At 47.5% G+C, this 19,352-nt stretch overlaps 1 protein-coding gene across 1 annotated transcript in view; it reads right to left on the bottom strand.

Moving 5' to 3' along the window:
• TMEM132D (transmembrane protein 132D) overlaps positions 1 to 19,352 on the bottom strand; it is a 678,719-nt gene that overhangs the window by 13,163 nt on the left and 646,204 nt on the right. Inside the window, exon 6 of the mRNA XM_059893671.1 lies at positions 498 to 703. Coding sequence (XP_059749654.1) covers positions 498 to 703 — 206 coding nt within the window. The remainder of the gene's footprint in view (positions 1 to 497; positions 704 to 19,352) is intronic.

Below are 19,352 nucleotides of genomic sequence, written 5' to 3'. Positions count from 1 at the left end.
TCCTCCCCCTTCCCTCCCCCTCCCCCACCCCTCCTCCCCCTCCCCTTCCCCTCCTTCCCCCCTCCCCTCCCCCTCCCCTCCTCCCCCCCCTCCCCCTCCCCTCCTCCTCCCCCTCCCCCTCCCCTCCTCCTCCCCCTCCTCCTCCTTCTCCTCCTCGGCTACAGTGATTAGATCAGGAATGGACATATAACCCAAGTGAAGATAACACTGAACTCCAGGATTCTTGTATGAGTTATTGGGCAAGAGAGGATGTACTTTCTGCACAGTCGTGGAGAAGGTAGAGTGAAAGTCTGGAACCTCATGAGAAAAGCCTGATGGGTGATGAAGCCAACACAAAGCAAGCAGGAGCCAAGAGGTGGAGAGAGAACCAGTCCTTAGGGTACCAAGGAACCCCTGGGACCAGACATGCCTGCAATCAGCTGCCCTGTAAATCTCCGTCTTCAGCCTAAGCGCACTTGACTTGGGTTTCTGCTATGGCGCCTGACCTGCACACCCACCTCTTGTTGGAGACGATGGGGACTCTCCAGCCCTTGATCTGGTTGAGCTCGGTGTCCGAGACCTCGATCTGCAGGGGCAGACGGGGCACCCACACCACCATCTCCAGAGGACTGGTCAGGTGCTGGTAGGTGAAGTTCACCACCACATTCACCTTGCCCTTCATTTCCTTCCCGTTGACGAAGACGTAGTCACATCTGTCAGAAACCTGGGAAGAGGGGAGAGAAGGGTGGGGGACGCATGAGTTTTTATCACATCCCGAAGGAAGAACAAGAGAAAGCGGCAGAGGAAAGCAGTGTCGTGACTCTTTTGGGGTCACAATCATGGGGAGTTAGTCCTAACGTGGACACTGGATTTTGCTTTCCGAGACAGCAGAGGCTGTGATGACAGATGCCATGGGGCCCCATCCACCTCTCCTGGGAGCTCTTCAACAGGTTGGGTACACTCACCCCTACCTGCTGCAGGTGCTTTGCTGCACCTCCTCTGACAGACTGCCCTTAGGTGCTGGAGCCGAACCTGCAGAATTACCTGGGTGCTCGGTACCACTCAGCCCACCTTTTTGCCCGATGATGACTTCCTGGTTTGCCTCAAGGAGGGACGAACCGTGTGTGTACAGTTCATGACCCGGAGCTCCCCTGGGGATCGGCCGAGGCTCGATCTCATCTGAAGCCATCCCGGCTCCGCTTCTCCCCTTTCTGCATCCGGCCTCCCTCACTCCCGTACGGACGTCTCCAGAGAACACCCTCGGCAAGTCACGTGCAGACAAGCTCCCATCTTAGCTGTGCGGGCAGGTTCCGAGATGTATTCCTCGTGGTTCCTGGGACCCTCTCAGTGGGATTCTCCCCACCTGCCCGCCGTGGTAACTAGCTCAGTGATTCACTTCCCGTCTCTTCCATTTAGGTGCCCTGTCCTGCCCCCCCCACTCCCGCCTCCACGTCCTGGAGTCAGTCCCCAGATACACCCGCCGCCCTCGAGTCCGTGGCTCAGGCTCTGCTTTCCAGAGAATGCAGACACGTTAATCCAGGCCCCTGTCAGCTCATTTCATCCTCAGAACAACCCCAAGACAAGCATTCCCATTAGCCCCATATTCCAGATGAGGAAGCTGAGAGTTAAAGGAGCTTGACTGTGGTCCCACGATTCGGCCCTGGGGTCTGGCTGTGGAACGCACGTTCGCAGCTTGTGCTGGTGTACGAGACTGCTCCCCTCTGCCCACGTCTGAGAGAAAAGCCAAGTTCAAAGAAAAGACCTTGTCCCCTTGTCTGTGTCTCCCAGCTCTCCAGGGGAGCTCGTGCTCATCCTAAACACGACTTGGGGCAAAGCTTTGGGGTCGTGTGGTAGCATGAACGATGGCCCCCAAAGATACCAGGTCCTAATCCTCGGAACCAGCACGTTACCTTATTTGGCAAAAAGGACTTTGCGGGTGTGATTAAGTTAAGGATCTGGAGATGAACAGATGACCCTAGATTATCCAGGTGGGCCCTAAATGTAATCCGAGTGTCCTTATAGGAGAGGAACAGAGGGACATTCGACCACCGTGACAGAGGAAGGACATGTGTCACCAAAGCAAGATGCTACACGGCTGGCTTTGAGGATGCAGGACAGGGCCAAGGAATCCAAGGACGCCAAGGAAGGCGTCTCTAGAAGCTGGAAGAGGCTGGGAATCATTCTCTCCTAGAGCCTCTGGGGGGAGTGCGGCCCTGCTGATACCTTGTGAAGCTGATGAAGGACTTCTGGCCTCCAGAACTGTGAGAGAATAAACGTGTGTGGTTCTCAAGTAACTTTTTTTTTTTTTGGCCACACTGCACAGCTTGTGGGATCTTAGTTCCCTGACCAGGGATCGAACTCGTGCCCCCTGCGGTGGAAGTGCAGAGTCCTAACCACTGGGCCGCCAGGGAAGTCCCTAAATGTGTGTGGTTTTAAGCCACCGGGCTTGTGGTCATTTGTCCCAGCAGGAGATGGCCATAGAGAGGGAGAGGAGGATGGGCAGAGGCCACGAGGGCTCCTTCCCTGCTCTGGGGCTTGGCTGGTTACAGCAAACGTCCATACACCCACCACCTAGCTTCTGTAATGAATACATTCTGGATGGGCTTTATCACACATCTATCCACTTTTCAGCCCTCTGTCCTCCTTTTATGATTCATTTCAAAAGAAGCAGCAAACATCCATTTTCCCTAAATGCTCCAGCTCTCCCAACTAGAGTTCAAGAATCAATTCCTTTCCACTTTAAAAAAAAACTTGTACTATTGTCAGGGATGGAAAACTAATATCATTGTACATAAATAGAATTAACTCCTCTTAAATAAGGACAATGAAAACACAGCAGGGTTAGAAGAAACCAGTAGCACTCGTTCAGAATTTTTTCACAATGGTGGGGTCTGTGTAAGTTTTTCCTTCTGGGTAAATCCCAAGGCAGTCTAGTGTCACTAAGCTCTGGATCCAGATGTTCCACGATGTTTTATATTATTCCAGCTCCTTCACTCACTGGCTGTGTGACCTTGGGCAAGTCACTTAACCTCTCTGTGCCTTGGTTTCCTCATCTGTAAAATGGGGGTGGTGATAATAGTTCCAGCTTCATGGGTTGTTTCAAGAGTAAATGAGTTAATATATGTGCAGTTCTGAGGCTTCTGCATGCAAACACTCAGTACAGCTATTGACCGCTCTATACCTTAGGGTCTAGTCTGACGAGGGTGGCAGGATAGATGCACAGCAGCTGTGGGGGGTGCTGCTCAGATCTCCCTTCAGCAGGAGCCCACCATCAGGAGCGCCATTTGCTGGCAGACCTCAAGGGGCATCGCCCAGACCCTCCTTTGGGATGGACTGCAGTCAGCACCCAGCCCTCGCTGTCTCCCCTTGGGCTCTGCCTCAGCTGCATAGGTCACCTCCTTGTGGCAGGTCACTCCCGGTGCATGAGAGAAGAGGGGGCACCGCCCAGCGGTTCAGCCGGCAGGGGACAGAGCCCCTGCTGTGGCCCGATTTCTCCCTCTGCCTGATGCTCTCCCTCTTTCTCTTCACTGGGCTTGATCCCTAAGAGACATCTTGGGACTTCCCTGGCGTTCCAGTGGTTAAGACTCCGCGCTTCCATTTCAGGGGGCACAGGTTCGATCCCTGGTGGGGGAACTATAAGACCTTACATGCTGAGCAGATAGGCCAACAAAGAAAAATAAAAAAAGACCCGAGACATCTTGGCCCCAAATTCCAGCTCAGCATCTGTTTCTGCAGAACTCACCTGTCTTAGTCAGCTCAGGCTGCCATTAAAAAATGACCAGACGGGGTGGCTTATAAACATCAGACGTTTATTTCTGCCATTTCTGGGGGCTGGAAGGACAAGACGATGGCTCCATCAGATCTGGTACCTGCTACCTGCTGCACAGACGGATGTCTTCTCTTTGTCCTCACAGGGTGGAAGGAGTGAGGGAGCTCTCTGGGTCTCTTTTATAAGGGCACTAATCCCAAAGTGAGGGCTGCATCCTCCTCACCTAATCACCTCCCAAAGGACCCACCTCCTGCCACCGTCACCTTGGGTGCCAGGTTTCAACATATGGATTCTGGGGGGACACAGACCCCTCAGTCTATAGCACCACCTATGACACGAGCTTCTTAGTATGTCCTTTCCTCCAGGCAGCCCTCGATTTGTCTTGTGTTAGTGGAGAATGGTTCATGTCAGCAGGTTCCTCACCTTGAATGGTCACGGACCAAGGTCATGGTTCTGATGGCTGAGTTTCCACTAACAGGGTGCTACGCAAGATGAGGACTGACTACATTTCTCTGTTATTTGAAACCATGTGGAATATTGCCAAAGAAGGATAAAATCTAACAAATGCAGACCTCCGAGATCTTCTGCAGACCTACGATAGTGGATTGAATCCCCCCAGATTCCTGTCTAGCCAGCACCTCAGATAGTGACCTTATTTGGAAATAGGGTCTTTGCACATGGAACTAGTTAAGATGCGGTCAGACTCGATTAGGATGGATTCTAAATCCAATGAGAGTGTCCCTGTAAGAGACAGAAAAGGACACACAGAGACTGAGGGAAGAAGGCCAGTGATGACAGAGGCAGAGGTTGGAAGGATGCGGCCACAGCCAGAAGATGCCAGGAGCCCCCAGTAGCTGGAAGAGGCAGGAAGCCTCCTCCCCTAGAGCCTCCGGAAAGAGCGCGGCCCTGCCTATACCTTGATTTTGGAATTCAGGCCTCCAGAACTGTGAGAGAATGAATGGAGTGACCCAGTTTGTGGCAATTTGTTACGGCAGCTCCAGAAAACGAGCAGACCTCCCAGGCGAGACCTCCCAATTAAGCCAGTGAATCTCCATTTTGACGGATGCCACGGCTGATTCTCATTTACACTGACAGTTCAGAGCTACTGACGGGAGGGCGTCCCGCGCCCAGAAAAGGGGTAGTTCTATTACCCTCTCATTCCACAAAGAACGGGCTGATCTGAGTAGCTTCTTACAAAGATGAAATCCACCCGTCTGTTCTGAAAGGCTCTGGCTTTGATTTCATCTTCTCAGGTGAATGAGAACGGATGGTGAAGCCCCCTGTCCCTCTCAATCCTTCAACAAAAGCCCAGCTTTCCTGGCTGCTTTGCGCCGTAGGATTCTCTGCTTAATATCCAGCAATGCTGGACAGCAATCCTTACGAGGCCAAAACAAATGCCATCTAAAACACTCATCGCAAATGCAGCCTGATGGTGCCTGTGTCGACTCAGCGTTACCTACTGAACATGTTTATTCACCACCGCCGTAAGTGACGTTACTGGTGGTACAGGGGTCCCGGACCAGCAGCTCAGGGGGTGCCCCTGCAGCACCTTTTGTTTGGTGGAGGTGGTGGGGTGGCAGTGCCATGGCTGGAAATGACTGCTACACTTCTGACATCCCTCCCTCCCTCCCTCCCTCCCCCCCCCACGCATGCATCCCTCCCTCCCTCTCTCCCTCACTCCATCCATCCATCCATCCATTCATCCATCCACCCATCTATCCATCCATCCATCCTTCCTTCTTTCCCTCCCTCCTTCCTTCCTTCCTCCCTTTATTATTTAAATAATCTTATTATGACTTATTTTTCTGTCTAACTTTTTTATTACCTACAGATAGGTGTACACATCATGACTGTTCTGCTCAGTGACATTTCACAGTGAACAAACTCGTAACCCGAACCCAGTTCAGAGCCAGAGCACTGCGGTTCACACCGGAAGCCCCTCATGCCCTTCCAGCCCTAGCCCCACCCCGACCTGGGTAAGGGCTAACCTCTTTCCTGATATCTTTGCTTAGTCTTCCCTGTTTTCAGTCTTTGGTATAAATGGGATCACATCCTCTGTACTTGTGTTTGTGAGACTGATCTATGTGGTTCATTCCTTCTCATTGTGTGAATACACCGCAGTTGATGTACCCATTTTCCTATCTGTGGACATTTGGGCGTTTCCAGTTTTTGGCTATGACACAAGTGCTGCCACGGACCATCATACACATGACTTTGGATGAACAGACATAGGCTTTTCTGTGGGTACATACGTGGGTCACAGAGTTTACATGCGCCCCACTTTTATTTGTACAAAAAGTGCACAGAGCATTCTTTAAAGATGCAAACTTATCATATTACTACCACATGACTCTCTGGACACTATTCTAAAAACTCATCCAAGGTTCTCCACTGCTTTAGGGTAATATAGTAGATTCTTCACATGAGCCGCCAGGTCTGACATGGTCTGGCTCCTGCTGGGTTCCTTGGTCTCATGCAACACAACTCTCCTCCTTGACCCTGCATTTCACTGCCTTTCAGTTCCCTGGAGGTGGAAAGATGGGACAGTCTCCTTAATCGAGACTCCAGGATGTGATGGAATCCATGGACGAGTGGTTGGGTCTTGGACATCTAGAAGGGTGAGGATGGTGAGGAAAATCGGGCTCACCCACACCCGGGCATCATGGAACTCAACAGAATTGGCTGGAAATCACTTACTAAAGAGAGGTGAGGCCAGAACACATTCCTTTTCTATTAATAAGTAACACTCAGACTGTATGAAAGAGAAGACACGTATGCACGCATAGTAGAGACATATTTCAGATGGGAAGTGGAGAAGTGAGTCAGGAATAGTGAGTCTGCTAGATGGACACCAGGAGCCTGCGGGCACCCTGGCCGTCAGGAAGGCTGAGCCCTGCCCCCAGGCTGGTGGAAGCCCGCGCCCAGGAGAGCCACGTCACAAGCACCAAGGTGGCACGTGATGTTACCTGGAGGAGTTCCTGCTACTTCCTGGCAGGACTCGCTGCAGGCTTTGGTGCAGGGGGCCCAGCAGATGGCAGGTGAGGGCAGCTACACCTCCCCTTGGCTGGACACACTCTTTTTGAGGGCATGGAGGAGGGTGTAAGCAAACCGTCTTAGGGCCCCCCGTTTCCCTTCCCAAACGGGACAAAAGAAGCAGGGTAGCAACCTTAGGCAGAAACATCCGGCACAGATTTCTTTGGCTTTTGACTGAATTTTGCAGTGAAAATGCTTCTCCAGGCCACCTGCAGAGAAGTTCTCCCTCCCCGCCTCTTGGCAGGCACCACGTGGAACTCCTATCTCCAGCAAGGTCTCCCACAGGGAATCCCTTATCCAGTGAGACCCCAGATCTGTCCTCACCCACAGAGTCTTCCTCTGGTGCACCCCTGGCCGGCGAGTGCAGGAGAGGCTGGGTCAGTTAGGAGATCTGACAGGTCATGCTAAGCCCGAGGGCTTGGCACAGAGATGGAGAAAATATGCTGTCGCTTCTCACTTAAAAAATGATGCCAATGAACTAATTTACAAAACAGAAATAGACGCACAGACATAGAAAACAAACATGGTCACCCAATGGAAAAGGGGTGAGAAAATGATAAATTAGGAGTTTGGGATTAGCAGATACTCACTACTATATATAAAATAGATAACCAACAAGGACCTGCCATGTGGCACAGGGAACTATACTCAGTACCTTGTAATAACCTGTAATGGAAAAGAATCTGAAAAGGAATATATATATATATATATATATATATATATATATATATATATATATATATACATACACACACACACACATATATATATATACGGCTGAGTCACTTTGCTGTACAACTGAAACAAGCACAACATTGTATATCAACTACACTTCAATCAAAAATAAAATGATAAAAAATTCTTCTTAGGTAAAGGAGCACCTAACCAACCCTTGTCATTTCTTAGCGAGAAAGGCACAAGAATACTGCAAATCGAAATTTATATGACTGATGGAGAATGATAGTAATAACAGCTAACGTTTAGACAAGCCACAGCCTGGGAGAAAATATCTGCATGCATCTGATAAGGACTGGCCTCCAAAATATACAAAGGATTCTTAAAACTTAACAATAAGAAAAAATAAAATAAAATGGGTGAAAGATCTAAACAGATACCTCGCCCAAGAAGGTACAGAGATGGCAAATAAGCACATGCAAAGATGTTCCACATGCCATCAGGGAACTGCGAATTAAAACAACAATGAGGGCTTCCCTGGTGGCGCAGTGGCTGAGAGTCTGCCTGCCAATGCAGGGGACACGGGTTCGAGCCCTGGTCTGGGAGGATCCCACATGCCGCGGAGCAGCTGGGCCCATGAGCCACAACTGCTGAGCCTGCGCGTCTGGAGTCTGTGCTCCGCAACAAGAGAGGCCGCGATGGTGAGAGGCCCGCGCACCGCGATGAAGAGTGGCCCCCGCTCGCTGCAACTAGAGAAAGCCCTCGCACAGAAACGAAGACCCAACACAGCCAAAAATAAATAAATAAAGTGTAAAATAAAAAAAAAAAATGCTTCTATAAAAAAAAAACAACAACAATGAGATACCACCACACACCCACTAGAGTGACAAAAATCCAGAACATTAACAACACCAAATGCTGGCGAGGATGCAGAAAAGGGACACTTTCCTTCATTGCTGGTGGGAATACAAAACGGTACACAGCCACCCTGGAAGACAGTTTGCCAGTGTCTTACAAAGCTGAGCATGTTCTCACAATATGATCCGGCAATTGTGCTCCTTGGTATTTACCCAAATGAGCTGAAAAACATATGTCTACATGAAATGTTTTTAGCAGTTTTATTCATAATTGCCAAAACTTGGAAGCAACCAGGATGTCCTTCAGCAGGTGAATGGATGAATAAACTGTGGTCCATCCAGACAAAGGAGTATTCAGTGCTCAAAAGAAATGAGCTATCAAGCCAGGCAAAGACGTGGAGGAACCTTAAACACATGTTGCCAAGTGAAAGAATCCGATCTGAAAAGACTACACACTGTATGATTCCAACTCTATGACGTTCTGGGAAAGGCAAAACTCTGGAGACAGGAAAAAGATCAGGGGCTAGGAAGGAGGGAGGGATGGATGAATAGGCAGAGCACAGGATTTTTAGGGCAGTGAAGCTATTCTGTATGATACTGCGATGGTGGATACATATCATTATGCTTTGGTCAAAAATCATAGAAGGCACAACATAGAAGTTTCACCAAGAGTGAACTCAAGAAAATGAAATAATGTGGTTTGCAGTAACATGCATGGACCTAGAGATGATCATACGCAGTGAAGTAAGTCGGAAAGAGAAAGACAAATATCATATGCTATCACTTATATGTGGAATCTGAAATATGGCACAAATGAACTTAGCGATGAAACAGAAAGAGACTCACAGACATAGAAAACAAATTTATGGTTACCAAAGGGGAAAAGGGATAGGAGAGGAATAAATCAAGAGTTTGGGGTTAACAGATACACACCACTATATATAAAATAGATAAACAATAAGGACCTACTCTATAGCACAGGAAACTATATTCAATACCCTGTAATAAACCATAATGGAAAAGAATCTGAAAAAATATGTATACGTATGTATAACTGAATCACTTTGCTGTACACCAGAAACTAACAGAACGTTGTAAATCAACTCTACTTCACCAAAAAAGAATGGAAACTATGAGCTTTAGTTATTAATAAAATATCAAAACTGGTTCAAAAAGCCCCCTAGTGTTTTTTATAGTATTTTCTATACTCCAGAAACTGTTCTAAGTGCTTTTCGTGTTTTATTTAATCTTTATAATAACTCAGTGAGTTAAGTATTGTTATCTTCACTATGTTTTTGAGAGAGGAAACTAAGGCATCAAATGGCCCAGGTCACAGCCGTCAGGAATCTAAGTATCCTGGATCCTGGGGCTGCACTTCCAGGCTCTCTCCTATACTGAGCCTCGGACTTCAACCCAGAACACGCCGGTCAGCTCCGAAAAGACAGTCTGATCTCAGACGGCATGGCCATGCAAAGAAATACTGCTGTCAATAAGTCCAGGTTTCCTTTCAATGATTTTTTAAAATTCATAAAGCTTTGTCATAGGTTGGAAGCGTTTTAGATTGGCTTTTCAAGTCTGAACACCTCCTTGGAGATTTTCTTTTCAACTGTTAATTATTTTTCAGTATAAGAAATGGAAGTTGATACGGGTTCATGGTTGAAAGTCACACAGAACAGGAAGAAGCACGTGCATTGAAATGTGAGCCCCTCCCCCTCCCAGCCTGAGCTCCCCGGGATCCCCACCCTGAAAGTAACTGTCATCATCAGTCTCTTGTGCCTCCTTCCAGAAGACTCTATGCATGCACAAGCATTGAAGTATACATTTTCTTATTTTTTCAGAAAACATGATGGCCAACATTCTATGTTCTGTGCTTTTTCCTTAAAAAATATAGCTTGTGGGTAGTTCTAAATCCTTCTCAGTCCATTTCAGGTTTCTAATATTCGAGAGCCTAAGAATCAAAGCCATACTTTTGAGTTGCCATATCCCACTCCTGGGCATATATCCAGACAAAACTATAATTCAAGAAGATACCTGCACCCTAATGTTCATTGCAGCACTATTCACAATAGCCAAGACATGGAAGCAACCTAAATGTCCACTGACAGACGAATGGATAAAGAAGATGTGGTATATATACAATGGAATAGTACTTAGCTATAAAAATGCACGAAATAATGCCATTTGCAGTTACATGGATGGACCTAGAGATTATCATACTAAGCGAAGTAAGTCAGAAAGAAAAAGACAAATATCATATGATATCACTTATATGGGGAATCTAAAATATGACACAAATGCACTTAGCGATGAAACAGAAACAGACCCACAGACATAGCAAACAAACTTATGTTACCAAAGGGGAAAGGGGGGTGGGGGAGGGATAAATTAGGAGTTTAGGATTAGTAGATACACACTACTGTATATAAAACAGATAAACAACAAGGTCCTGCTGCACAGCCCAGGGAACTATATTCACTATCCTGTGATAAACCATAATGGAGAAGAACCTGAAAAAGAATATATATATGTGAATCACTTTGCTGTACACCTGAAACTAACACAACACTGTAAATCAACTCTACTTCAATTTAAAAAAAAAAGCAGGGGATGGTAGAGATTGTCTGATTTCAAGAAGCTAATGGTATCGTCGGGGGCAAAGACACACATTCAGATCATGGTGGGATTGAGAAAATGAAACAGAACCACTGCTAGGCTACAGAGGGTTGAGGGAGGGGCATGGAGACAGGGGAAGAAGGCGATATTTTAACTGAGACCTGAATCTTAAGTCATGGGTCAACCATGAGAGGACATGAGCTGAGGGTATTTAGGAAGAGGAAAAAGCAAGTGTGAAAGTCAGACAGTAGAAATGACCATGAAATCTTGGAGAAATAAAACAAGTGCAGGACACGATGGCCGAAGCCCAGGGGAGAGAAGCAATGTGGGTGAGTGGAGGTTGGCAGGGCCAGATCATACACAGTTAAGGGGAGGAGGTTAGATTTTAGTAAAAGCACTGCGTAAGGCCATTAGGATGCTTTGTGCGTGGGCCTGGTTTACATGTTTAAGAAGCCACTTTGGCTACTTGGTGAGACGTAGATTGTGGGGAGCAAGGGCTGAAGGCAACGTCCCCAGGCGGGTGCTAATGTTGGTTCGCGAATGTCTGAGGAGAAGCAGGATATTTGCACGGCAGCAGGGTACCACCCTGAGATTAACTGCAAAGGGGAAGAAGTAACTTCACAGTGGAGACACCTGGCCGACACCACCTCCGCCACGTCATCAAAGCGAACATCACCGGGGAGGAAACCACATGGATATCCCATCACATCACTTTGGGGCTGTGTTTGTCAGAAAAGCATAACCTCCATCTAATCAGGAGAAAATATCAGACAGACCCAAATCGGGAAACACTCTACAACGTATCTGACCGGGACTCTTCGAGAATGCCAAGGTCATGAAAAATAAGGAAGGATGGAGGGATTGTCCATGGGGCTCACCTGGCCCCAGGAGGACCAGTTGCACCCACGCCCCGGACCTCCACGTCTCACCTGTAGGCACACGTACTTCTGTTTCTAAAAAAAGTTGAGTTATAACTTACTACCCCAATGTGCACGCATCTTAACTGTACAACTCGGTGTCTGCTTGCACGTGTGTACACCTGTACAGCTCTCCCGACTCCAGACCACCCGCAGCCCTCCCAAAGTATCCCTCATCCTTTTTTCCATCACTCTCCCACCCATTAACCCTTATTTTGGCTTTTCTTCCTATGGATTAGTTTCACGCGTTCTAGAACTTCTAGAGAAGAAATGATATTCCACGTCCTCCCTTCTTTCCGGCTTCATTAGCTCACCTTTAGGCTTGTGAACTATGTCCACGCTCACTGCTCGTTGAGCAGCGTTTCATTTTTCTTTTTTTTGTGAGAGCAGCATTTCATTGCAGGAACCCACGACTCTATGTTTATCTATCCTCCTGGCTCATTTCCAGCTTTGGGCAATCACACATGCTGCTGCTGTGAACGTTCTCGTACACAGCTTTTTCTTTTTAATCTTTTCTTTTTAATTAAAAAAATTATTATTGGAGTATAGTTGATTTACAATGTTGTGTTAGTTTCACGTGTACAGCATAGTGACTCAGTTATACATATATATAATATATGCATATATATATATATAAATATTCTTTTTCAGATTCTTTCCTCATATAGGTTATTAAAAAATATTAAGTATAGTTCCCTGTGCTATACAGTAGGTCCTTGTTGTTTATCTATTTTATACAGAGTAGTGTGTCTATGTTTATCCCAACCCCCTAATTTCTCCCTCCCCACGCCCTTTCCCCTCTGGTAACCATAAGTTTGTTTTCTATGTCTGTGGGACCTGTTTCTGTTTTGTAAAGATGTTCATTTGTATCATTTTTTTTTAAGATTCCATGGATAAGTGATGTCACATGGTATTTGTCTTTCTCTGACTCAGCCATAAAAAAGATGGAAATAATGCCATTTTCAGCAACATGGATGGACCTAGAGATGATCATACTAAGTGAAGTAAGTTGTATACAACTTTTGATGATGCACGCATGCCCTCATTTTTCTTGGATGAATTTGCTCAGTTCCGGAAAGACCTATGTTTCAGCCCCCGCACTTCCTCTTCTTTCTTGGCGGATAAAGTCAGTTTCTGCTGAGCTCTCGATGTAATTACATTTCCGCATCCCGTTACAATGTAGTGGCTGCAGCTGTAACTAATCCCAGGAGGAAGACGAGAGGAGAATGGACCGTTTACCTTCGGGATGAAGTACATCCGAACAAGCCTGGGACGGCGGGGGGAGATGCCTGATGGTTTTTAATGATGCTTCATGCTTTTCTGTCAGTTCCCACAGAGCCATGATGCGACCCAGATTAGAAATAATGGGACGTCTTCCTGGAAGTGTGCTCGTTGCTAGAGGGATTATGTATGTTGACATTAGAAAAATCTAGACCCACCAGTAGGCACTCTTCTGACATACTATCTCCTAATAGATATTGTATCCAAGAGGTTGAGCGTGACATCCTGGAAACTCATCCCCTCCATCCTTCCAGAATTTAGCAAGAAACTAGCTCAGTGGGTCTGAGTTATGCCAACATAAGAACACAATTCTGGGCTTCGCTGGTGACGCAGTGGTTGAGAATCTGCCTGCCAATGCAGGGGACACGGGTTCGAGCCCTGGTCTGGGAAGATCCCACATGCCGCGGAGCAACTGGGCCCGTGAGCCACAACTACTGAGCCTGCGCGTCTGGAGCCTGTGCTCCGCAACAAGAGAGGCCGCGACAGTGAGAGGTCTGCGCACCGTGATGAAGAGTGGCCCCCGCTTGCTGCAACTAGAGAAAGCCCTCGCACAGAAACAAAGACCCAACACAGTCATAAATAAATAAAAATAAAATAAATTTAAAGCTGCAGTCTCTATAAAAAAAAAAAAAAAGAACACAATTCTTCCAGCTCAGGGCTCCTTAATCTCTGTGTGATGGAGAAAACTATTTCTTTTTCTTTAATTTCCATCTGGCACAGACTAACAGTTTTGTAAAATACAATAAAAATGTGTTTGGAGGATGTGTCAACGGTGAGTTGCTATAAGCCTTTCTATCAGTAGATGCTCACCCTTGGCTTCTGTACCTGGCTCACTGAGGATGTGTAGCAGAGAATATGCGGATCTGGGCTCATCCACGGACCACCCTGAGCCCACAGCGATGAGACACGGTCCTCTCCCTGGCCAGAAGCTTCCTCTCGAGACATCATCAACATGGCATTCCTTGCCCCTCCCAATCTCTTGCTAATTTACACAGTGCACAGGGCCAGATCACCTTCTGGAGGAGAGGCCCTGCTTGCCCAGCCGTGCCTGACCCAAGCATGCCTCTCTGTGAGGTAAGGGGAGCTCGGAGCATTGCGTGCTTCTTAATAAATTTCCCTTTACTTTTGCCCAATGCGAAGCGAGAAGTACATGGGCTTTAAAATTAGCCCAGGCCAGACGTACAGACAGAATATTGAAATGCACTGATAGTAATATCTATAATCGCTCTCTATATTTATATCTATGTGTCCATGTTCATGTAAATATCTGTGGCATCTATTTCAGTGGCATTCCAGAGCCAATTAAAAATCTTTGCAGGCTTCCCTGGTGGCGCAGTGGTTGAGAGTCTGCCTGTCAATGCGGGGGACACAGGTTTGAGCCCTGGTCTGGGAGGATCCCACGTGCCGCGGAGCAACTAGGCCCGTGAGCCACAACTACTGAGCCTGCGCGTCTGGAGCCTGTGCTCCGCAACAAGAGAGGCCGCGATAGTGAGAGGCCCGCGCGCCGCGATGAAGAGTGGCCCCCGCTTGCCGCAACTAGAGAAAGCCCTCGCACAGAAACGAAGACCCAACACAGCCAAAAATAAATAAATAAATAAATAAATAAATAAATAAATAAATAAACAAACCCAAAGTTAAAAAAAAAAAAATCTTTGCACTCAGCCATAAAAAAGAATGCAATAATGCCACTTACAGCAACGAGGATGGACCTAGAGATGATCATACCAAGTGAGTAAGTCAGACAAAGACAAATACCATGTGATGTGACTTCTATGTGGAATCTAAAAAAATGATACAAATGAACTTCTTTACAAAATAGAAACAGAGTCACAGACACAGTAAACAAATTTATGGTTATCAAAGGGGAAAGAGGGGGCAGGGATAAATTAAGAGCTTGGGATTAGCAGATACAGACTACTCTATATAAAATAGATAAACAACAAGGACCTACTGTATAGCACAGGGAACTCTATTCAACATCTTGTAATAACCTATAACGGAAAAGAATATGAAAAAGAATAGATTTATACATATGTATAGCTGAATCACTTTTCTGTACACCTGAAACTAACACAACATTGTAAATCAACTATACTTCAATTAAAAAAAAAAATCTTTGGGTGGTTTTGAGACCTGGGGGACATGGCTTTCTCTCTGTTGTCTCCATTTTTTCCTTTTCCAGCAAGATCTTGTTTGCAGTTTCTGGCCCCCAGACCTCTCCTCCAGCAGAGTTCCCGGAGCACTTGAATGTATATAAGGAAGGAACAGATGTCAGAAGCAGCGAGAAATGCTACAGTGGGTTTCTTCTATCTCAGGTTAATTAGCATAGATAACATCTCGTGTACATGAGGTCACCCAAGGCTGCAAGCGTCCCATTCGTATCTAAGGAATTTGCCTAATTGAAGAACAAAGATATGACAGCACTATGGGGTGGTGGGTGAATGGTATGGGAAAAACTACCTGAAAATACGTACACATTTGGCAGGAATTTATATTAGGGATTGAATTAGCATTCCTGGAATTAACACAGGGTTCTAGTTCAATACATTTTTCAAGAGTCTGATAAAATGAACGAGAACCGAGAGTTTTTTTCTATCTTAGTAGCACTAAAATTTAAATTTAACCAAGAGCTTTTCTCTTCCTTATTAGCATCAGGCAGTTACAAGAGAGGGCTAAATTCTACATGAAAGGACGTGTCATGAGCGCTAACAGATTGGGACGCTGAGGTGCCAAGAGTCATGAGGAAGATGTCACAGATGCGGTGATTTTGGGTGTGGGATGCCCTACAATTGAAGATGACATCGGAGGGATGCAGTCCAAACTAACTCAGTGGTTTCAGGGAAACATTTAGAGGAAAAACATTTGGCGTCAAGGACCGACAGAAATGCCCATCAATCACAGAGGCCGAGAGAGAGGGTCTCATAAAATGAATGAACACATTTGCGTCCAGGCTGTCTTATCATACTAAAGGTACCAAAGCACACATTTCCTTGTTTAACTTTTTGATATTTCTAATCACTCACATCCAAAGAGTGCTTTTTCTCCTCACCTTAGGATCTTTTAAAGAAAAACTAACTCGTGGTGTGGAACAACGCACAGACAAACCTTTCCTGCTCCCTCATGCCAAATGCCTCACTGGCCCCAAATCCAAACAACCCCGGAGCACCTGAGGCTAATTTCATGACAGCGGCTGAGATTCAACAATCATCAGATGTGGGGAGACTTGCCCAGGGCCTGCGCCTTCCGGCAGGTCCGGAAGGTTTCCCAGGAGCCAAATGTTTGTCCTTACTCGTATACAAATGAAAGCAAATAAGCCAAATGCCCAAGAAAGTCGGCCATTCAACAATATGTAAACAACCTACGCTCCAGGCCTTTGCTAAATATTGGGGCTTTTGAAAACGCTTCTATTTTACCCTCGAGTTTTGGCCAGGTTGAAAGCAGAAGGCCACAGAGACACTCCCTCAAGCCAAGAAAGAAGCAACTAATTCAACCACAGCAAAACAGATCTTTGCTTAATCGGTGTATCTAATTTTCTGAATGAAGATGTCTGGCTGATCCAGAGGAAGGGTGAAGATGACTGGCGTTTTGTGCCTCCTGTGTCTTGTCTCACACGCGCTCACCTGTGATGGTCCTACTGCAGTCAGCATCTGCAGGCGTAGCCCAGAAGATTGTCTCCAACTGCCACACTGACACCTGGAGGAACTGGTTCATGGGGTGACCAACCATCCCGGGTTGCCCAGGATGGAACAGCATCCTAGGAGGTGGGGCTTTCAGCACTCAGAGTGGGGCAGCCCTGGGCACACCAGGACAGCTGGTCCCCTCCTGTTGGCCGCTGGGATGCACGTGCACACTTGAAGTGCAAGGGCGCTAAGGGTCCTGGTCGCCCCTGGACCAGTGGGGGATGGGAGCTGGTAGGGAATTACTCCCCTTCGTGGTGTCGTGGGCAGATGATTCTCAGGTGCCCTCTGCAGGCCTCCTACGAGGGTCCTGAGCAGGACTGAGACCTGTGGCCCACAGCTCTCTGGTGGCTTTCCTCCTTCCCTGCGTCACTCTCCCCAGTCCTCCAAGGCTGCTCCTTGGGATAACTCTCCAAGATGAAGCACATGCATGCAAGCTCAAAAATCACAGCACTGCCTTTTGGGGGGAAAGCAGAAAGACACACTTTCTGAAATATTTTCGAGCACTGTGGTGCTTGCTGAGATGTGTCCCCCAGGTCCCCGTCTCTAGGAAGGAAGGGTGAGTTCCCCCAGCTGCCAGGAGTGCGGCTGGAAGGTGGTCCTCCGCTGTCAGCCCTCGGCAGATGGCTTCCGCTGAAGAAAGCCACCTCCCCCAAGGAGGCTCTCCTTCCTGGGAGGCCCGCACCTGGCGACTGATCAGTGGTCGGGGGGAGCGTGCAGAGGCCCAGCATCCTCGCTCCAGCTCCCGGCCCCAGGACCCCCTGGGGGCTGCATTGCACTCAGCCTCTCCTCGCCCCACCGTGCTCTGCCCCCTCCCTTCTACCCGTGTGGATCCCCAAGGAATATCCCGCAGGCTAACCTCCATCCCAGGGTCGGCTTCAGGGTAGCCCAGCCTGCTCCAAGCACCTTCTAGAATGTGCTAGACGCTTGAGACACAACAGTTAAAAAGTCCTGTCTTCGTGGAACTTTAGGAAGGGATTTGGACAATGACCAAGATACAGATTCAGGGCACAATGTCAGGGAGTGAGATGCCCTGTGAAGATGCGTAAGGTGCGATGGGGCACAGAGAGTGAGGGCTCCTCTTCCAGGTAAGGTGGGCGGGCGGCATGTCCTGGGGGAGGAGCCATGCTCTAAAGAATCAGCCAGGGCTTCCCTGGTGGCGCAGTGGTTAAGAATCCGCCTGCCAATGCAGGGGACATGGGTTCGAGCCCTGGGCTGGGAAGATCCCATATGCCGCGGACCAACTAAGCCCGTGCGCCACAACTACTGAGCCTGTGCTCTAGAGCCTGCGTGCCACAACTACTGAGCCCGTGCGCCACAACTACTGAAGCCCGCGTGCCTAGAGCCCGTGCTCCGCAACAAGAGAAGCCACCGCAATGAGAAGCCCTCGCACTGCAACAAAAGAGTAGCCCCCGCCCGCTGCAACTAGAGAAAGCCCGCGCACAGCAACGAAGATCCAACGCAGCCAAAAATAAATTAAAAAAAAAAAAAAAAAAGAATTAGCCAGTGTAGGGACTTCCCTGGTGGTCCAGTGGTTCAGACTCCACGCGCCCAGTGCAGGGGGCCAGGGTTCGATCCCTGGTCAGGGAACTAGAGCCCAAGCGCCATAACTAAGACCTAGCGTGGCCAAATAAATAAATATTAAAAAAAAAAAAAAAAAGAATCAGCCAGTGCTGATGGTCAGTGAACGACGGCACGCTACAGAACATCACACCTGCCAGTTATCCCGGATGTGTACTTAGATGCTGACCCACACTAAGATTGTGGGGCTGAGCCCACCAAGTGTGGTAGAATCATCATGCCCAGAGGTTCTCGTTCAACTGGACAAAGGTGAGGCCCAGGCATCAGCGTTGTAACAGCCCCCGAGGTGTTTTATGTGCAGGTGGGCTGACCCCACTCACCTAAGCACTCATTCAGCTGATGCACGTGGAAGAGCATGACACACGGATAACAAAAAGTACTCATGAGAAACCTAAACACATATTGTCTTTTACATGCCATTACATATGTACATAGTCACATGTAGCATATACATGACTGCATAAGTATGTGTGCACTCACATACAGAGCACACTGGAGAGGTATTCCAGAACCCAGTGCATTTTCCTGATTTTGGGGTCCAAAGATGCCCGCTTTGGGAGAAAACTCGTGCCCGCATACAAGAGATTCTTGCAGGTCACGAGCAGGTATCAGAATCCAGCATACTCCAAATATGTCTAGTGAAAAAATCATGAATAAGGACTTACCTAGCAATACTGGCAACTTTATGCTTTAATACCAACCAATTCTATTTTCCTGAATTTTCGTGGAGCCTGTCAGACCCCAATAACTCATTCTAATAATTAAATTCCTACTAAGAGCACACAATCTTTGCTCCTGGACCCTTTCAATGAACTAACCAAAATTAAAAGCAAACATTTTCTTAATATTTCCAAACTTTTGCAAGAGGACAGACACTGAACGTTTAGCTAGGCTTCACTTGAATGGTTTCACATTTAGCCATCCCAAATTGTTGAAATCAAGACTGCAGAGATTCATGGGCACAAAGCAA

This window comes from Balaenoptera ricei, chromosome 14 (assembly GCF_028023285.1).
Source record: "Balaenoptera ricei isolate mBalRic1 chromosome 14, mBalRic1.hap2, whole genome shotgun sequence".
In the NCBI taxonomy this organism is placed as follows: Eukaryota; Metazoa; Chordata; class Mammalia; order Artiodactyla; family Balaenopteridae; genus Balaenoptera; species Balaenoptera ricei.
This window is presented reverse-complemented; position numbering and strand designations above follow the sequence as displayed.